We start from the raw sequence: 21,952 nt of genomic DNA on the forward strand, positions 1-21,952 counted from the left end.
TTCCCTCAGGCATGTTTCCTCTCACATACTGCAACACCTTGTTTGTGTGAATTCCTATTGGACTTTCCCTGTCTAGTATTTTATGGCTATGAGTGAAACTCTGCAGTTGAAAATGTTCAGGTGTGCAACTTTTATCTGCGCATCAAGGGTCTTCCAGCCTCCTGTCAATGTTAAAACAGTCAAACAATAACAACTCCATCGTGTGTGTTCACCATCTAGCGTGTTTCTGCGTCCATCCGCACCGATCACCACGTCAAATTCATAGTCAGTGAGGGGGTGGTTTGATGGTCTAATCTCAGCTCTCCATCCAGGCCCTGGGAAAAGGAGAAGATACAGTATTAGACAAGCTTACCGAGACAGCAGCAAGTCATATGAATACAGCAATATATTGTAAACATTTTCTATTTTCCATGACTGTTAAGGTTTCATCTGAGTTTATTGGATGACGAGACACGACATCGTGCTTTTAGATTAATGTGAGGGCACGGTTAAATACATAGCTAAGTTGTCTGCAACTCTATTTTATTTGTATTTAACTAGGCAAGTCAGTTAAGAACAATGACAGCCTACCCCGGCCAAACCCGGACGACGCTGGGTCAATTGTGCGCCACCCTATGGGACTCCCAATCATGGCCGGATGTGATACATCCTGGATTCGAACCAGAGAAGGTTTCGAACCACACCTCCTGCACTGAGATGCAGTGCCTTGAACCGCCGCACCACTCGGGAGCCCATATAGCTGGAGTCTTGCTGGGGGTTTGTAATCTTTCACAATGCAGCGTGGTAAGTGGCAATGATGCAGAGCGAAAACAGTGACCCTCTCCATATCAGCTCAACACTCATGCCACACAGTCTTACAGAAACGCGCCAGGCCCATGCCACATTCTCCTGAGGTACCCCCTGAAGGACACTGCCACTGCTGCAGACGAGGACACATTTCAACCCTAAATTTAGGCTAGTCTTCCATCTCTGTCTTCTTCTATATTTATCAGTCTAGTGTCAACTCTGCCACCACATGCAACTGAAGAAATAACCGGGAGAAAAACAGGACGCTTGTTTAAATCCAATGTTCAAAATAAAAAAAAATAAAAAAAATGGGACAGTTGGTGAAGCTTAGGGACTCTGAAGAACTTTGAAATACAGCTTCATAAATATACAATGGGCTTGTTTTTGGCATCAACTCAAATTAGGCAAGCAACATTGCAAGCTGATAATTCACAGAATAACAATGTAAAAAGCAGATTTATGACAAATATGCAAGCATGAAGTAACAATAAAATAAACAGAAATAAATAGTTTGTTGTAAACACAGCTGTTTAGTGATGATTGCCATGGACATGTTAACATGGCATGGAGGCTAGCGTTGTGACGGTCATGGAATTTTGAAGGATGGTTGTTGTTCAGCCAAATGACCCACGGTCACCATTATAATCATTTGAATAGCAAAATAATGAAGCAAAAAAAGTAGAATGTGTTGCTGCTGCAGGGAGGGGGGCATTGCCTAAGCAACCAAAGACTTGTTTGCTCCACCATTTTACCCCTGAAACAGACTCAACAGCTCAAATGGTGGTGTGTGTGTGGGGGGGTGGGGTCATGATGTTTTTCATCCATAATCGTAGGTTACACAATTATACGGTACTTGTGCACGCCCTAATGAAGGTTTGATGTTCTGAAGCTTCCTTTCACAGACTGATGCTGGACCTGATACCACTGGGTCGGATTCAAAAGTGTAGGGACAGAAAGCTGAATAAAAAAAAAGAAAAAGAAAGTTACCTTCATTCTCCTGGTTGTCCGGTGGTTCCAGCAGGTTAACAAACTCCACGTTGACATGGACCTCCACACCCACGATGAGGGAGACCTTCAGCAGCATGAGCTGGAGCTGGCGAATACCTTCATGACAAACAGATCAGGTATATTTAAAGTGGCAGTGCAGTTTTATTTAAAAAGTGATTTTACTGATACAGTATTTGCCCATTATGAAAAAATGCCTTTTTGTGTAGAGCAGTTTGAAAAAACATCCTGTTCAGGTGGGAGGGAGTTTTTGGCCCAGATCATATCACATCAATCTGATCTGATCATTCTGACCATCATCATCACCATCATCTTTTATTTGCATATGCATCCTCCTACTTTGAAGGCGTAAGAAGGGTAGGCTCTAGAGTCTAAATGATCCTATCCGCTGTTAGATTTGAAATAAGCTCACGAACGGATAGTAAAGCTCAAACCAAGTTTATTCACCAACTGGGTATCACAGCTGCCTCTGACAAAGCCTTACACATCTGGACAACCAATACATCCGTTGCTAGACAGGATTTAAGGGATGCCTGTTCTTTCTCACTTCATCTGACCTGACCTCGGCCCAAATTCCTCACTCCTCCCCATCGCACAGCTGTCCTACCTTATCTGTTGACTGAAACCAGACTGTGGCCCTTCTCTCCATAGGATACCTAATATCTAACAATAACATGTTCTGACAGAATGTAAACTTTCTGCATTACCCTCTCTCCCTTAGTAACATGAATAAGGATATTTCAAGTTTAGAAGTCAGTACCCATCACCGCCAATCAGGGCCTTATGTAAATTTGGATGACATTTGTATCGACACGCACACACAATCAGACTGAGCATTTCAATGGCAAAATGAGGCTCAGGGAAATAAATGATAAAAAATATTTTTGGTGTTATTTCCATGAAATAAACAGTGACTTGTTAGACATAGTGATCATTAAAAAAAAACTGCATGGGGGCTTTAACAACACATATCCATCAACACACAATCTCCAATAACCTGTGGCCTTGCTAGGCTTAGAGACATGGTTAGTGAAATGCCACATGACGGATTCCATTCTGAGGTATAGGTGGAGCTAGCTAGCAGCTGGTAAGTCTGTTTTCAACTTCATAAGTTAACGTGAGAAGCAGTGTTTATGACCCTGATAAAGGACACCAGAAGGTCACTATCTGGCAGCAGTGGTTTGAAAAAACACAGCATTTGCATTTATGGGCTCCTCCACTTTGCATGTTATCTAAGGCAAGGAAGTAGCAGGGAGATGTATAACTCTCACACAATCTCTCGGCAGAGCAACCTGGATATACAGTACCAGTCAAAAGTTTGGACACACCTACTCCAACAGTTTCTCTATATTTACTATGCTGTAGAATAATAGGGACATCCAAACTATGAAACTATGAAAACAAATCAAAATATATTTCATGTTTTAGATTCTTCAAAGTAGCCACCCTTTGCACACTCCTGGCATTCTCTCAACCAGCTTCATGAGGTAGTCACCTGGAATGCATTTCAATTAACACGTGTGCCTTGTTAATTTGAGGAATTTCTTTCCTTCTTAATGTGTTTGAGCCAATCAGTTGTCTTGTGACAAGGTAGGGGTGGTATACAGAAGATTGCCCTATTTGTTAAAAGACCAAGTCCATGTTATGGCAAGAACAGCTCAAATAAGCAGAGAGAAATGACCGTCCATCAGTACTTTATGACATGAAGGTCAGTCAATGCGGAAAATTTCAAGAACTGTCGCAAAAACCATCAAGAGCTATAATGAAACTGGCTCTCATGACACCACCACAGGAAAGGAAGACCCCGAGTTACCTCTGTTGCAGTTCTTAAGTTCATTAGAGTTACCAGCCTCAGAAATTGCAGCCCAAATAAATGCTTCACAGAGTTCAAGTAACAGACATCAACAACTGTTCAGAGGAGACTGCGTGAACCAGGCCTTCATGGTCAAATTGCTGCAAAGAAACCACTATAAAGAACACCAATAAGAAGAAGACTTGCTTCAGCCAAGAAACACGAGCAATGGACATTAGACCGGTGGAAATCCAAATGTGAGATTTTTGATTCCAATCGCACGTCTTTGTGAGACGCAGAGTAGGTGAACGGATGATCTCCGCATGTGTGGTTCCCACCGTGAAGCATGGAGGTGGTGTGATGGTGCTTTGCTTGTGACACCGTCAGTGATTTATTTAGAATTCAAGGCACACTTAACCAGCATGGCTACCACAGCATTCTGCTGCGATACGCCATTCCATCTAGTTTACACTTTATAGGACTATCATTTGCTTTTTAACAGGACAATGACCCAACACACCTCCAGACTGTGTAAGGGCTATTTGACCAAGAAGGAGTGATGGAGTGCTGCATCAGATGACCTGGCATCCACAATCACCCGACCTCCATTAATTTTTTATTTAAATTTTAAACACACACCTTTATTTAACTAGACAAGTCAGTTAAGAACAAATTATTCTTAACGATGACAGCCTACACCGGCCAAACCCAGACTATGCTGGGCCAATTGTGCGCCGCCCTATAGGACTCCCAATCACAGCCGGTTGTGATACAGCCTGGATTCAAACCAGGGTGTCTGTAGTGAAGCCTCTAGCATTGAGATGCAGTGCCTTAGACCACTGCGACACTAGGGATGGTTTGGGATGAGTTGGACTGCAGAGAGAAGGAAAAGAAGCCAACAAGTGCTCAGCATGTGTGTGAACTCCTTCAATACTGTTGAAAAAGCATTCCAGGTGAAGCTGATTGAGAGAATGCCAAGTGTGCAAAGCTGTCATCAAGACAAAGCGTGGCTACTTTGAAAAATATATTTAGATTTGTTTAACACTTTATTGCTTACTACATGATTCCATATGTGTTATTTCATAGTTTTGATGTCTTCACTATTATTCTACAATGTAGAAAATAGTAAAAATAAAGAAAAACAATTGAATGAGTAGGTGTCAACTTTTTTTTGACTGGTACTGTATATTGAAAATCTAACTAAACAACATGGGAGTGACAGAGGGACAGATCATGTAACAATGTTACCATCTGAAAAATACCTTAGTCTGTTTTCCCCAGCAGAACACCAAAACAAGGAAGAATAATATTACTTAACATACTTCCCAATGAGATAAGAATGGCATTACGAAAAGTATGAAACTTACTGATGTGGTCTATGGCTCCGGCACAAAATTTGCCATAGAACTTCTTGGCCCCGAGGCCCCTGAGGTCATGGATGGTGTAGGGCCACAGGTGGAGCACGTTGTTTCTGGAGAAGGTGTCCCTCTTCTCAATCACCACCACCTTGGCCCCCAGCAGAGCCAGCTCTATGGCTGTGCGCAGGCCACAGGGCCCTCCTCCAATGATCAAAGACTGGGCGGGGGGAGGGCGGAGGAGAACAAGAGCGACATCAGTATACAGTAGAAACTATAATTAAAACACAACCAAGGTAAATTGTTGCAAAGGTGAAATGAAGTGTGACTACAGAAAATGTGATCAGCTACATCGAAGGCGTTCACCTCTTCTATATAAGTTATATTGTATTGCAACCTCTGTAAAGTTAAACAAACCATGCAACAGTATTCCAAACAATGGCTTTTGTCTGGCATTCATTTTAAAGTGAAAAATCTGAGTCTCAGCACCATTCTGTTAACGTGGAATTGCCCCTATGCTAAACATGCTAGAAAAAAAAGTGGATATAAAGATGGGCATAATTATATATATTTCTTTTAACAGTCTGCCTTCTTTGTTCCAATACATTGCAAAATCAGCAAATCTCACAACAGAATGTATTTTGGTAGGTTTCATATGTGAGGAGGTTTAATCATGCTTTGTTTAAAATGTGCAGACGTGTGCAGCGTAGCTTTTCATTTCTCCACATTGTTCACAAGCAGCAACCAGCTGGGTGTGCAGGGATATCACATCTCAAGACAGTGAAACACGATCAGAAAGAAACGCTCTGTTTCACCTGCATCACAACATTACCATGAAAGAGAAGTCATGTTATGAAGTTACTGTACAGCTAGTACTCTAACATACTGTAAACCATATACATAAATAGAACACAGTTATATGTGCTTCTGTCCGTACAGCGTAGGAGGGACATACACTGTAGTATGGAGGGACATAACACATTTATCGACACTTCCATTTTACAGACTGTTACAAATCTACACAGGGGGATGGAAGATTCCCCTGTGGGCTATTTGAATAGTTAGGCCTTTCTTATTGGTATATTAACCAATTTACCACCTGTTGATAAATATCTCACCAGGCAGGCCAAAACTCCATCCAAGATGGTCTTTTCAAACAGCATGTTGAAAGGGCATCATATTTTTCACAATTTCATAGTATTATTCCAGCTATGAAATAATATATAAAAAAACAGAAAAATAAAGTTTGACTGCACTGGGCCTTTAATACAAAGTAGCCTATTCCATCTGACGGTGACCACCTACATCTGACACAGGAAAGGGTAACACTTTATTTGGATAGTCCCAAGTAGATGGTTTGTAGATGTTTAGTACAGGGCTGGACTACCGCATTTGGGGCCCTGGGGCACCTACCTCCGGGGCACCCAACCCTCGTATTCATATGCTATCTGGGGGGGCCCGTTTGGTAAACCGGCCTTGGTTCAGTAGATGTTCAGTAACATTTAAACAAACTATCTACTAACCCTAGCCCTAACCCTAACCTTTATTCTAAACCTAAGAGTAACCTTAGCAAGCATTTTCTTATCAACAGACACTTTGTTGATAGTATGACCATCTGAAGATCTATAAGGGACTATCTAAATAAAATGTGACCCGGGAAAGTTATTAATCAAAACCAACCATCTATGAATCAGTCTTTATGCAGATATGGGATATTAACATGACCTATTCAAACCCAATGTGGGAGGTCTGCCCAATGGCAAATACAGGGTTTGTTCATTTAAAGGTTGTTCCTTATGTCTAGACGCTTTATTTCTTGTATCAAATCTAAATGACTTCCAACCTATGTACTATCTGCCACATAGATGTGAGTCTGACTTGTGCATTTGCATTACTGTGATAGCTTGACTGACTTCTTACCCTGGTGCCCTCACAGGCTTTGGCTTTCTTGTACTCCTTGTGGCCGGCTCTCTTGTCCAGTTTGGTCCAGAGGGCCTTGGCCTTCCAATTGGTGACCGTGGCTTTGAGGTTGCTGTAGAAGTTCCTGTAGTCCAGCGGGTCCAGATCCATCTGCCTGCATAGGATACTAAAGGCCTGCAGAGTGCCCTTACATGTGGACGCCTGGACAAAGTTCTCAAAGAGCTGCCCTGCCTGGGAGCTCCTCTCATCATCCTTTTCACCCATCTTCTGTTTTGGAGACTCGATCTGTCCGTCACTCCCTCGCTCTGTCTCCAGCTGCTCACAGGCTTAGTTAGACTAGGATCCGACTGCCATCTCAGCGGGTTCTGGAAAAGAAAATGGCATTGGATTTTATTACAGTATCACTCTGTACTCAGACTGTGGTACTACGAGCAAAAATCATCAAGACATTTTCTCTGTGAAATGGTCTCCCAGTAATTAATAGCACTTAAACATTAAAACTATTACTGAAATGACAAATTACTTTGCTTAACAAGTTCACAAATATTAATTAGCACACTGTAGCATGATGCGTTACTGCAAATGTTTAAAATGAAAACAAGGTCACATTATAACTGTACGGAATGTCTGAGGCTCAACATTGACCCTACATGCACTCCTTGATATACAGTGCATTCGAAAAGTATTCAAACCCATTCCTTTTTTACGTTACATCCTTAGTATAAAATGGATTCAATAATTTACTTTTCCTCATCAATCAACACAAATTTTCTAACAGAAATACCTGATTTACATAAGTATTCAGACCCCTTTGCTATGAGACTCAAAATTGAGCTCGGGTGCATTCGGTTTCCATTGATCATCCTTGAGATGTTTCTACAACTTCATTGGGAGTCCACCTGTGGTAAATTCAATTGATTGGACATGATTTGGAAAGGCAAACACCTGTCTATATAAGGTCCCATCGTTGACAGTGCATGTCAGAGCAAAAACCAAGCCATGAGGTCGAAGGAATTGTCCGCAGAGCTCCGAGACAGGATTGTGTCGAGGCACACATCTGGGGAAGGGTACCAAAAAACTTCTGCAACATTGAAGGTCCAAGATCACAGTGACCTCCATCATTCTTAAATGGAAGAAGTTTGGAACCACCAAGATTCTAGAGCTGTCCGCCCGGACAAACTGAGCAATAGGGGGAGAAGGGCCTTGGTCAGGGAGATGACTAACAACCCGATGGTCACTGACAGAGCTCCAGAGCTCCTCTGTGGAGATGGGAGAACCTTCCAGAAGGGCAACCATCTCTGCAGCACTCCACCAATCAGGCCTTTATGGTAGAGTGTCCAGACGGAAGCCACTCCTCAGTAAGTCACATGACAGCCCGCTTGGAGTTTGCAAAATGCACCAAAAAGACTCAGACCATGAGAAACAAGATTCTCTGGTCTAATGAAACCAAGATTGGCCTGGATGCCAAGCGTCATGTCTGGACTAAACCTGGAACCATCCCTACGGTAAAGCATGATGGTGGCAGCATCATGCTGTTGGGATGTTTTCAGTGGCAGGGACTGGGAGACTAGTCAGGATCGAGGGAAAGATGAACAGAGCTAAGTACAGGGAGATCCTTGATGAAAACCTGCTCCAGAATGCTCAGGACCTCAGACTGGGGTTCACCTTTCAACGACCCTAAGCACACAGCCAAGACAACACAAGTGGCTTCGGGACAAGTCTCTGAACGTCCTTGAGTGGCCCAGCCAGAGCCTGGACTTGAACCCGATGGAATGTTTCTGGAGAGACCTGAAAATAGCTGTGCAGCAACACTCCACATCCAACCTGACAAAGCGAGAGAGGATCTGCAGAGAAGAATGGGAGAAACTCCTGAAATACAGGTGTGCTAAGCTTGTAGCATCATGCCCAAGAACACTCGAGGCTGTAATCGCTGCCAAAGGTGCTTCAACAAAGTACTGAGTACTTTGTTGAAGCACCTTATGTAAATGTGATATTTCCAGTTTGCAATACATTTGCAAAAAAATCTAAAAATCTGTTTTTGCTTTGTCAGTATGGGGTATTGTGTGTAGATTGATGAGGGGGAAAAAACAATTTAATCCAACCTAGAATAAGGCTGTAACGTAACAAGATGTGGTAAAAGGGAAGGGGTCTGAATACTTTCCGAAAGCACTGTAAAGTTGTAAACCAAAATTTCCACTGAGCAGTTAGAGAAACAGGAAAACTTGAAATAGTACGGCCTGTTTCAAGCATGAGGATTAATTTGCATAAATCCTCTAAAATACACCTAATTTGCATAGCTGGAGATATTCATCAGCTCATAATGACAGCTCTGAAACCATAAAAAAAAAGCCCAAGGATAAGACAAGGGATCTTTCCTCATTACAACACCCGTGTACCCTACACAATTTCCTGTCTGCAGCCTCTCCCATTACCTGTGTAAATAATAGTTTCACTAGACAGCCATTCAACTAGCCATCATTCAGTAGTTTAACCTCTGTGCTCATCTCCATAGTTAAAGGACCACCAATTTCAAGCAGCATATTGTAAAGGATGTGGTCAGAATGTATCTAAGGAAACCAAATATATTATTCAATGACCTTGTATAATACATTCTCTCAACAATGACTTCTCTACCCTTCATGGCAATTGGAATGTAAACCTGGATGTGTCGAAGGAACTTGACAAAATCCCAATACCATCAAAGCACTACAGTAGTGGCAACTCTTCTCCAGAGAGGAAAGAGAAAGCATTTTCCATGAGGCCCGAAACAGGAGCTCCTTCAATAGTGGAAAGGCTATGTGCAGAATGCAACCTGAACAAGTGAGAAGTCTGGCTGCAGTGGCTGAGGCCTGCCAGTCCACAGTAGCTCCCCTCTGCTTTTAGTGGACCAGAAGGGGTGTCATCTCTCATACGTAATCACATTCGGCAGATAGCAACAACATCTAATCTAACACCGAGTCTCTAGCATTGAAAGACAGCTGCTCTAGCATATTGAAAAACACACAGTAACTCACACACACTTCCAGGGACTCAGTGTGCTATGGAAGTGTTCACGGCCTAATCTATATATAACCGATTGTAGCACTGTGCATTGTGGGAATTTGCACAAAGTGCCTAGCATGATATCGCACCCACAATCTGCCTCTATTTACAGAAACAGTTTTAAATTGAGTACAGGAAAAACAAGACATTTTTCTATTTCCACTTTAGTCCCTGCATTTCTAATTAGACATGCACTCAGGGGAAATATAGCTGCCTCCCTCTGTCATTCATATAGTCTAACCACTGTCCAAAGGATTTCACATTACTGGAATAAAGACACTATTCTATTTCAGTAACTGTCCTGTGTGGCGTGTGAACATGTCAACATGTAGCACAATGTCCAGCTCATGTTCAATGCAAAAACAACCACGACATAACAACAACAACGTAACAGAGGTCCATTGACTCTTGAGAGAACATAGCTTATCCAGAGAGAGAGCTTCATCTTGAGAGAACATAGCTTATCCAGAGAGAGCTTCATCTTGAGAGAACATAGCTTATCCAGAGAGAGCTTCATCTTGAGAGAACATAGCTTATCCAGAGAGAGCTTCATCTTGAGAGAACATAGCTTATCCAGAGAGAGCTTCATCTTGAGAGAACATAGCTTATCCAGAGAGAGCTTCATCTTGAGAGACCTTAGTGGACAAAGTAGAAAGCACCGTTGATCAAAATAATCAGATTCCAGAAATAAGCCCGGTCTAGTCTATCAACAGGGAGCAGAAAAACCACTAGCCTCCACAGAGACTCATGGGCAGTGGTGTGATGGAGCAGAGACTCCAGGACCCAGCAGGGTTATATGTGCTGCCAAGTCTAGGACAAGTTTCCTTGCAAAGACACAGGTCACAATTTCTTAGCATTTCACCAAGCCTTGACTGGAGCTCTTTGACGACAGGTCTACGGAGTAAGAATGGTGGACCATTCTTGATACAAACGGCAAACTGTTGAGCGTGAATACCACAGCAGCATTGCAGTTCTTGACACAAACCTGTGCACCTGGCACTTACCACCACACACCGTTCAAAGGCACTTACATTTTTTGTCTTGCTCATTCACACTGAATGGCACACATACACAATCAATGTCTCAAGGCTTAAGACCTCTTAAACCAGTCTCCTCCCCTTCATCTACACTGATTGAAGTGGATTTAACAAGTGACATCAATAAGGGATAGTAGCTTCACCTGGTCACTCAATGTCATGGAAAGAGCAGGTGTTCTTAATGTTTTGTACACTCAGTGTAGGTTACATGGACATTGCCTTAGGTAGGGGAGAGTATACACATCCAGGTAACCAAGGAGTACAATGCACAGACAAGACATGGGTATCAGTTACAACAGGAAGGGTTTAATTTCTGTAACAGCCAGGACTACCGAAAGTCAAACATTATGACCTAAAAATCTTTACTGTAAGACATTCCCTCACTCGTTTAAAAATAATAAAAAATTAGAGTTTAATTGGAGACAAAGCAAAATGAGTTTGCTGTAGTACCACATAGGGAGTACCACAGAGGGTTAATGTCAAGAACAGAACAGTGCTGTCTGTCCAGCAGGCACAGTACGAAGCAGAGAAAGTTGTGCCTTCTCATTGTGAGACACGAATCAAAGGAGAGCCGACAAGTGCCTGGCCAGACAGACGGTGTGCCAGCAACACCTTTGAAAAACGTGGCTCACTGGCTCAGAGCACCAATTAAAGAGATTCACAAAGACTTCTCTTCATACCACTACAGCCTGTGTAAACAGATCTTTGTAGAGTACAGGCAATGAGAATATCATAATATACACAGTCTGGAGCATAGCACATTGCTTTTCTGAGGGAAGATCCAATGGTCTCACACTAAGCGTTAAGGTTTTAGGCGTGTCAGAGTGGTGGTGTGGTGAATGGGAATTTAAAGCGGTTGGCTGGTGACATGCAGGTTTAAATATGATGCTGATTATCTCCAGCACGCTCCGTTTCCTCTGAGGCAGGAAACATCCACTGTAGGAATGTCAGAGAAATATTGACCTGATTCAGGACAGACGGGACTGTTTGTTCGAGGTGAAAGAGAAGGAACACAAACAGAGAAGGCCTAAGGCCATTATGAAATATAATCCCATTATGAAATATAATCCCATTATGAAATATAATCCCATTATTCAGGCCAGTTGTGATCCTTTCGTCCAATCAGAAAAGGACATCACCTAACTTGACAAAAAAAATAGCATTGCAGTCAGAAATTAAATTAAATTAATAATATTCTAACTTAGATTCATCATGAAAATACAGAACAATCCATTGAAGATCATGGTCTGACTCAGTCACAGTCCTCTTAATTGATTAGCATTTACCAGATTAAGCAGTTAACTTTATCAGAGAAAACTTCCTGCTTGACATGGCCCCCCGTCTGTCTGCCCAATGGACAGTTTCAAACGTTAGCCTTAAATGACCTGGGAATGTACAGTCATGTTTGGACACACCTACTCATTCAAGGGTTTTCTTTATTTTGACTATTTTCTACATTGTAGAATAATAGTGAAAACATCAAAACTATGAAGTAACACATGGAATCATGTAGTAACCAACAACAACAACAAAAAGTGTTAAATCAAAATATATTTTAGATACTTCAAAGTAGCCACCCTCTGCCTTGTTGGCAGCTTAGCACACTCCGTACAAAGCTCTCCCTCACCCTCCATTTGGCAAATCTGACCATAACTCTATCCTCCGGATTCCTGCTTACTCGCTCAATACGGAAGTGGTCAGATGACGCAGATGCTAAGCTGTAGGACTGTTTTGCTAGCACAGACTGGAATATGTTCCTGGGATTCTTCCGATGGCATTGAGGAGTACACTACATGTCACTGGCTTCATCAATAAGTGTATCGATGACGATGTCCCCACAGTGACCGTACGTACATAGCCCAACCAGAAGCCATGGATTACAGGCAATATCAGCACTGAGCTAAAGGGTAGAGCTGCCGCTTTCAAAGAGCGGGACTCTTACCCGGACAATTATAAGAAATCCCGCTATGCCCTCCAACGATCCATCAAACAGGCAAAGCATCAATACAGGACTAAGATTGAATCCTACTACACCGGTTCCGATGCTCGTCGGATGTGGCAGGGCTTGTAAACTATTATGGACTACAAAGGGAAGCACAGCTGTGAGCTACACAGTGACACGACGAGCTAAATTACTTCTATGTCCGCTTCGAGGCAAGCAACACTGAAGCATGCATGAGAGCACCAGCTGTTTCCGGATGACTGTGTGAGTAAGGGCCGAAAGGATTACCAGGACGTGTTCTCTGAGCAGACCAACTGGCAAGTGTCTTCACTGACATTTTCAACCTGTCCCTGAACGAGTTTGTAATACCAACATGTTTCAAGCAGACCACCATAGGTTACCTTGGTGTTCTTGGGCACAAGGACTGTCTAAATGACTACAGACCCGTAGCACTCACGCTTGTAGTCAAGTGCTTTGAATGGCTCACATCAACACCATTATCCCAGAAACCCTAGACCCACATCAATTTGCATACCGCCCCAACAGATCCACAGATGATGCAATCTCTATTGCACTCCACACTGCCCTTTCCCACCTGGACAAAAGTAACACCTATGTGAGAATGCTATTCATTGACTACAGCTCAGCGTTCAACACTACAGCACCCTCAAAGCCCATCACTAAGCTAAGGACCCTGGGACTAACCACCTACCTCTGCAACTGGATCCTGGACTTCCTGACGGGCCGCCCCCAGGTGGTAAGGGTAGGTAACAACATCGGCCACACTGATCCTCAACACAGGGACCCCTCAGGATTGTGTACTCAGTCCCCCCTGTACTCCCTGTTCACCCACGACTGCATGACCAAGCATGACTCCAAAACCATCTTTAAGTTTGCCGATGACACAAGTGGTAGGCCTGATGACCGACAATGACGAGACAGCCTATAGGGAGGAGGTCAGAAACCTGGCAGTGTGGTGCCAGGATGACAACCTCTCCCTCAATGTGATCAAGACAATGGAGATGATTGTGGACTACAAGAAAAGGAGGGCCGAGCACAACCCCATTCTCATCGATGGGGCTGTAGTGAAGCAGGTTGAGAGCTTCAAGTTCCTTGGTGTCCACATCACCAACAAACTGTCACGGTCCAAACACCAAGACAGTCGTGAAGAGGGCACGACAACGCCTTTTCCCCCCTCAGGAGACTGAAAAGATTTGGCATTGGTCCTCAGATCCTCAAAAAGTTCTACAGCTGCACCATCGAGAGCATCCTGACTGGTTGCATCACTGCCTGGTATGGCAACTGTTCGGCCTTCGACTGCAAGGCACTACAGAGGGTAGTGCGTACGGCCCTGTACATCACTGGGGCCAAGCTTCTGCCATCCAGGACCTCTATGGCAAGCGGTGACAGAGCAAAGCCCTAAAAATGTCCAAAGACTAAAAATGTCCAAAGGTCTATGACCCTAGTCATAGACTGTTCTCTCCGCTGCCACACGGAAACGGTACTGGAGCGCCAAGTCTAGGTCCAAAAGGCTTCTTAGCTTCTACCCCCAAACCACAAGACTCCTGAACATCTAGTAAAATGGAAACCCAGGCTATTTGCATTGACACCCCCCCCCCCTCACATTTTTACACTGGTGCTACTCTGTTTATTATCTATGCATAGTCACTTTAACTCTACCTACATATTACCTCAAATACCTGGACTAACCTGTGCCCCCGCACATTGACTCTGTACCGGTACCCCCTGTATATAGCATCGTTACTGTTATTTTATTGTTGCTCTAATTATTTTTCATTTGTTTACTTAGTACATACTTTAACACATTTTTTCTTAAAACTACATTGTTGGTTAAGGTCTTGTAAGTAAGCACTTCACCTGTTGTATTTGGCACATGTGACAAATAACATCTGATTTGATTTGTCATTTCAGTTTATGTTACAAAACAAGCAAGTATAGTATAGAGAATCATTGTACCATCTAAATCACTGAAATATATTGTCAATAACCAAAGATATTGTATTTTCAGCTGGTGTACAAAACTGAAAGTAAAAGATGCAAAAACAAAACTTAAAAACGGGAAGCATAGAAAAGCGCACATAGCACAGATCTACTGCTTCTTAGACTTGCTTTCAATGAGACTGATAGCTCTATAACTCACATTGTAATGTGAGTTTGGTCAGGTCGCCCAAAAAGTTACATACTGCAGCTTTAAATGGATCACAACATTTAATTTGCAACTTTGGGTAGAAAACCAATAGCTTTTGCTCATGATGAAAGTAAATGGTGTGGTCATCCTCACAAGTCAAGCTAGTTCTCCATGAAAGCAATTCAGTGTGTCCTCCTTTTAGCAACCTAACGCTTCAACCAAACTCTCCTTGAGTCCAACAAATATCAGCTTTCTGAGAGGGCTATCACTCTGGTCCAATTCTCATATGAAGACTTTTCCTACAAGCCCAAAACTTGAGAAATGGGCTAGTGACTAAAATGTTGTGACAAACCTAATCAAATAATAAAATTATAAACCAATGCATGAAGAAAACATCTATTTAGTGTGAATAGTGACATTTACCATTAAACCCAACCCAATACCAATGCCAATCACTATACTGTGTGTGTTTGGGACTTACCATTGAAAACCATTAGAGACCATGACATTGAAGCTATTAGAACTGCTGTAGCCTAATGGTTTGCTTGTTCACCAGGAATGGTCTAACTAATCCAGATATTTTTTTAAGGGAATAAACCACACAGAGGGGCTATTTCCTGGACACATATTTAGCCAACAGACGGATGTACTGAATTTCTTTCATGGAGGACTGGCTATAGGGGTGGCAGGTAGCCTAGCGATTAATAGGGTTGGACCAGTAACAGAATGGTTACTGGTCCGAATCCCCGAGTTGGCATGGTAAAAAAAAAGTCTGCTGTTCTACCCTTGAGCAAGGGAGTTAACCCCCAACAACTGCTCCCTGGGTGCTGATGACGTTGATGTCGATTAAGAAAGCCCCACGCAGCTCTCCGACTCCTCTCTGAGAACCTTCGAGAAGGACAACCATCTCTGCAGCACTCCAACAATCAGGCATTTATGGTAGTGGACAGACGGAAGCCACTCCTCAGTAAAAGGCACATGACAGCCCACGTGGAGTTTGAGTCTTTAGGGGCCTTTTGGCAGACACGATTCTCTGGTCTGATGAAATCAAGATTCTTTGGCCTGAATGCCAAGCGTCATGTCTGGAGGAAACCTGACACCATCCCTACGGTGAAGCATGGTGGTGGCAGCATCATGCTTTGGGGATGTTTTTTAGCGGCAGGTACTTGGAGACTTGTCAGGATCGAGGGAAAGATGAACGGAGCAAAGTACAGGGAGATCCTTGATGAAAACCTACTTCAGAGCACTCAGGACCTCAGACTGGGGCAAAAGTTCACCTTCAAAACAGGACAACGACTACACACAGCCAAGACAACACAGGAGTGGCTTCGGGACAAGTTTCTGAATGTCCTTGAGTGGCTCAGCCAGAGCCCGGACTTGAACATCTCTGGAGAGACCTGAAAATAGCTGTGCAGCAACGCTCCCCATCCAACCTGACAGAGCTTGAAAGCATCTGCATAGAATGGGAGAAACTCCCCAAATACAGGTGTGCCAAGCTTGTAGCATCATACCCAAGAAGACTCAAGGCTGTAATCACTGCCAAAGGTGCTTCAACAAAGTACTGAGTAAAGAGTCTGAATACTTATGAAAAACTGAAATATCACATTTCTAAACATTTCTAAAAAAAAGTTTGATTTGTCATTATGGGGTATTGAGTGTAGATTATTTTATTTAACTAGGCAAGTCAGTTAAGAACAAATTTTATTCTACCCCGGCCAAACCCTCCCCTAACGTGGACGATGCTCGTCCAATTGTGTGCCGCCCTATGGGACTCCTGATTACGGCCGGTTGTGATACAGCCCGGGTTCAAACCAGGGCCTGAAGTGACACCTCTTGCACTGAGATGCAGTGCCTTAGACCGCTGCGCCACTCAGGAGCATTTATAAAACAATTGAATCCATTTTAGAATAAGGCTGTAACGTGACAAAATGTGAATACAGAATACACTGTATGCTTTGCGACATACAATGTCCAAAAGTTACCTAGTAAAACACACAAGCAATCACAGTAATAATACTGTCAAAGGAAAATGTCTGTCTCCCGCTCACATGCTTCTTTCTGTATGAATATTTTGGTCTCAGTCAACATTCCCAGAATATATATTGGCCTCTGACAGAAACCCATCCGGTTCAACAGTGACACTGACACCACTAGCTCCTGGTGTATTTTTGTCTTGCCTCAGGGCTGATATGCAGGCACAGCCCTTATAAGACACTTATAAGTGACAGGAAGTAGTGAGACCTTGTGTAACTTTTTTTCCCCTCCCCTGCATGGGCAAGAAGGGAGAGATTATTCTGGAAAGCTCACATGAAAAAAGGTAGAAGATTAACATCTCTGCTCTAACAATGGGAATAAGGCCCTTATAGAAAAAAATCCTTTGGCCATTGAGAGGGCTCAGGATTAAAGTCAAATTGGCAGGACCACACGGCCAATCAGTAAGAGCCAGGTTTTATAAATGGTTATGCTCCCAGGAAATCTTCACCTGGAATACAGTCATATCATTTGAGATGGTTTGGTTCCAACCGCCGTGTCTTTGTGAGACGCAGAGTAGGTGAACGGATGATCTCTGCATGTGTAGTTCCCACCGTGAAGCATGGAGGATGGTGTGGGGGTGCTTCGCTGGTGACACTGTTGGTGATTTATTTAGAAATCGAGGCACACTTAAACAGCATGGCTACCACAGCATTCTGCAGCGATACGCCATCCCATCTGATTTGCGCTTAGTGGGACTATCATTTGTATTTCAAAAGGACAATGACCCAACACACCTCCAGGCTGTGTAAGGACTATTTGACCAAAGAGAGTGATGGAGTGCTGCATCAGATGACCTGGCCTCCACAATCACCCGACCTCAACTCAATTGAGATGGTTAGGGATGAGTTGGACCGAAGAGTGAAGTAAAAGCAGCCAACAAGCGCTCAGCATATGTCGGAGGAAACACCGTTCAACTGTCAACTGGGGTCAGCCTGCAGGCACCCGGCACGCCATAAGGAGTCACTAGGGCCCGATGAGCCAATTAAAGCCCCCATGGCCTAACCCAGACAACGCTGGGCCAATTGTGCGCTGTCCTATGGGACTCCCGGCCATGGCAAGTTGTGGCTTAACTCTTAAACTTAGCCACCTAGCTAACGTTAGCCACCTAGCTAGAATTCATAACATATCATGTTTGGCAAATTCTTAACATATAATAGGAATTGTAATTCGTAATGTGATGGACATCCACAAATTAATACATGCCATATGAAACATAAAATAATATGCTAAATGGAGTGTCTCAAATGTATATACAGAATAATACAAAATTCTCTGAGACCATGTTGTCAAGACAGCCTTGGTTACAGCTTATCTATGTTGAAGAAGTTACTCAGAGCAAATTGATGACTGTAGGCTATTTCAATAGTTTAGTGTCTCAAATAATCAGACATGCACCATAGAAAACACTTGATTTTGCAATAACAGTGCAGGGCCCCAGTATGCACACATCACCTGTTGTAAAATATGGAGCATGATCTTTTTAAACTAGGACTGCAGTGGTGGAAAAAGTACTCAATTGTCATACTTGAGTAAAAGTAAAGATGCCATAATAGAAAATGACTTAAGTAAAAGTGAGTCACCCAGTAAAATACTACTTGAGTAAAAGTCTAAAGGCATCTGGTTTTAAATGTAGTTAAGTACAGTGGTGGAATAAGTACTAAATTGTCATACTTGAGTAAAAGTAAAAGGTAAAAGCTTTACATCAAACTTCTTATATTAAGCAAACCAGACGCCACGATTCTTTTGTTTATTATTATTTATTTTTTTACGGACAGACAGGGGCACACTCCAACACTCATAAATAATTTACAAACCCCCGTATTTGTGTTTATGGAGTCCGCCAGATCAGAGGCAGTAGGGATGACAATGTGTTATATTGATAAATGCGTGAATTGGACCATATTGCTGTCCTGCCTGAACATTTGAAATGTAACGAGTACTTTTGGGTGTCAGGAAAAATGTATGGGAGTAAAAAGTACACAATTTCTTTAGGAATCCGGTGGAGTAAAAGTAACAGTTGTCAAAAATATAAAGTACAGATACCGCAAAAAACTATTTCAGTGAAAAGACTTTGCATTACTACTTAAGTACTTTACACCACTGGGACTGTGTAACCAAACACTATTTATTCAGTATTCAGAATCCGATAGCATCTCCCAATAAATGTATAAATATTTCAGTTGCACGAGTTGAACAGAAATAATACGAGCTAAACTTGAATAGAACACACATGCAATGTATGTTTAAAGTGTTAAAAGCTCACCTGAATAGTTAGTCGGTCAGTCGTACACTCACGCTCAAATGAGAAACAGACTGTCATTCACTTACATCTGTGTGTCAATTGAAACGAACTTCAAAATGACAGCTGTCCTAATCAAAACGCCTTGTTTTATCCAGAATAAACAACGTTTCCACCGAGCAATAAACTTCAAGGTATCCAACTTCTACCTAAGTCAGTTGACTATTGAAAATGTTATGAAGTTGTAGCCGACAAACCGGAGCCGGATAAAGCCTGACGAAGTCTTTAGAGGAGGTGCTACGGAGTAATGACGTCCAATGAGAAGCTGAGCGATAACCTTGGAGCGTAAATTTGCTGCCAAACGAATCCTCCGATAAACTGTGAGCAACTTTCTCCCTGTAAGTAGACCTCTAAAAACATTTTGGAACCTAATGCATTTGAGAATAAATGGAGGAATAGTTAATGCATTATGTTGTCTAACATAAAGAAGTTGCACAATTTGTCATGACCGTCTTCACAGTGGGTACACACGTGACAATAGATGCCCAAGGCAGCCCAAATAGCTAACTCCAAGGAGTCATTGTCAATAGACAGGATAGACATAATAAGAACGCACTCACACACACACGCGCGCGCCCTTCTCCACATTGCATGGTATTTTATTGCCTTGAGAAAAGCTATGCTTTTGGACGACTTCAGTTACAGAGAGCGAGCAAACCCTCCACACACTGACATAACAAATTAGGGCTTCGGAATGACAAACCAGCCACATAGTAAAGTGAACCTAGAGGTTCAAGGAGCTAACATTTATAACCTGCCACAATATCCTATGATAAGCATATCTCCAGGCTGTATCACAACCGGCGGTGATTGGAAGTCCCGTAGGGCGGCGCACAATTGGCCCAGCGTCGTCCGGGTTTGGCCGGTGTAGGCCGTATTTGTAAATAATAATTTTATTTTAATTAACTGACTTGCCAAGTTAAATAAAATAAAAAATAAAAATTCTCAAGACAGGGCCTAAGGGGCCTCTGTGAGTGTTTAAGAGTGAGTTATCCCATAGATTTGAAAAACAGGCCCTATGGAAACATATTGTAAAAAAATATTTTCTATGATAATTTTATTGAGCAAAAAAAACTTTTTTGTTGTTGAATTTTCTAACTGAATCCGAGACTGATCATATGCCTTTGACTGTACGTGTGGAAAAATAGGATTACATGTCCATCTACAGGACAAAAAGTGCTATTGCAAATCCATAACAACTTGCACAGCACAGCCAACATGGTCAACTTCTCTCTCTGCCAGTGGCGGCTGGTGGGAGGAACTATAGGAGGATGGGCTCATTGTAATGGCTGGAACAGAGTTAATGGAACGGAGTCAAGCATGTGGTGTCTATATCTTTGATGTGTTTGACACCGTTCCATTTACTCTGTTTCAACCATTACAATGAGCACATTCTCCTATAGCTCCTCCCACCAGCCCCCACTGCTCAATGCATTATATGCTACAAATATTATTATAATAAAAATATATATTTTATTTTTATTATTATAAAATGTCAAATTACAAATGAATAACAAAAAAACATAGGACATCACCTTACGTATTTTCTCTGAAGAAACATAAAATAACATTAAAATAACATTATGAATGTATTATGTATTATATTTCTTATCCAGCAGGGGGCAACCTTCTAACATAAACTGTGCATCAATCTTGACATGTTCTCCAAAACACAAATGAGATTTCATTAATTGAGTAAGTCCTGAAAGTATTGCTTTGCATATGGAATTCAATTCTTTATAATGCACTGGAAAGTTATATGTTTCTGAGAACTTTCTATACCGCCCGAACAGATCCACAGATGATGCTATCTCTATTGCACTCCACATTGCCCTTTCCAACTTGGACAAAAGGAACACCTACGTGAGAATGCTACATTGACTACAGCTCAGCGTTCAACACCATAGAGCCCTCAAAGCTCATCACTAAGCTAAGGACCCTGGGACTAAACACCTCCCTCTGCAACTGGATCCTGGACTTCCTGATGGTCTGCCCCCAGGTGGTAAGGGTAGGTAACAACACATCTGCCACGCAGATCCTCAACACATGGGCACCTGAGGGGTGGGTACTCAGTCCCCTCCTGTACTCCCTGTTCACCTATGTCTATACTATCTATTGCATCTTAGCCTATGCCGCTCTGACATTACTCATCCACATTTTTATATATTCTCATTCCATACCTTTACTTAGATTGTGTGTATTAGGTATTTGTTGTGAAATTGTTAGATATTGCTTGTTAGATATTGCTTCACTGTCGGGAATTAGAAGCATAAGCGTTTTGCTACACTCGCAATGACATCTGCTAAACACGTGTATGTGACCAATAAAATTTGATTTGACTCTATGCCCAGGCACGACTTCAACACCATCATTAAGTTTGCTGACGACACAACAGTGGTTGGCTTGATCACCGACAACGATGAGACAACCTATAGGGAGGAGGTCAGAGACCTGGCCGTGTGGTACCAGGATAACAACCTCTCCCTCAATATGATCAAGACAAAGGAGATGATTGTGGACTACAGGAAAAGGAGGACAGAGTACGCCCCCATTCTCATCGACGGGGCTGTAGTGGAGCAGGTTGAGAGCTT

The 21,952-nt window shown here is 42.5% G+C and overlaps 1 protein-coding gene across 9 annotated transcripts in view; it reads right to left on the reverse strand.

Moving 5' to 3' along the window:
* The window catches only part of LOC139540285 (F-actin-monooxygenase mical2b-like), an 82,660-nt gene extending 63,074 nt beyond the window's left edge, over nt 1-19,586 (reverse strand). For 3 of the 9 annotated variants that reach the window (XM_071344013.1, XM_071344012.1, XM_071344011.1), the window contains exons 1-5: nt 19,326-19,586; nt 6,859-7,223; nt 4,951-5,158; nt 1,774-1,890; nt 213-314 (exon numbers count right to left, since the gene is read on the reverse strand). In XM_071344013.1, coding sequence (XP_071200114.1) covers nt 213-314; nt 1,774-1,890; nt 4,951-5,158; nt 6,859-7,122 — 691 coding nt within the window. In that variant the 5' untranslated portion in view covers nt 7,123-7,223; nt 19,326-19,586. The remainder of the gene's footprint in view (nt 1-212; nt 315-1,773; nt 1,891-4,950; nt 5,159-6,858; nt 7,224-19,325) is intronic. The other 6 variants (XM_071344015.1, XM_071344014.1, XM_071344019.1 and 3 more) reach the window with 3 other exon arrangements.
* Between the last annotated feature and the right edge of the window lie 2,366 nt (nt 19,587-21,952).

This window comes from Salvelinus alpinus, chromosome 15, assembly GCF_045679555.1.
Source record: "Salvelinus alpinus chromosome 15, SLU_Salpinus.1, whole genome shotgun sequence".
In the NCBI taxonomy this organism is placed as follows: Eukaryota; Metazoa; Chordata; class Actinopteri; order Salmoniformes; family Salmonidae; genus Salvelinus; species Salvelinus alpinus.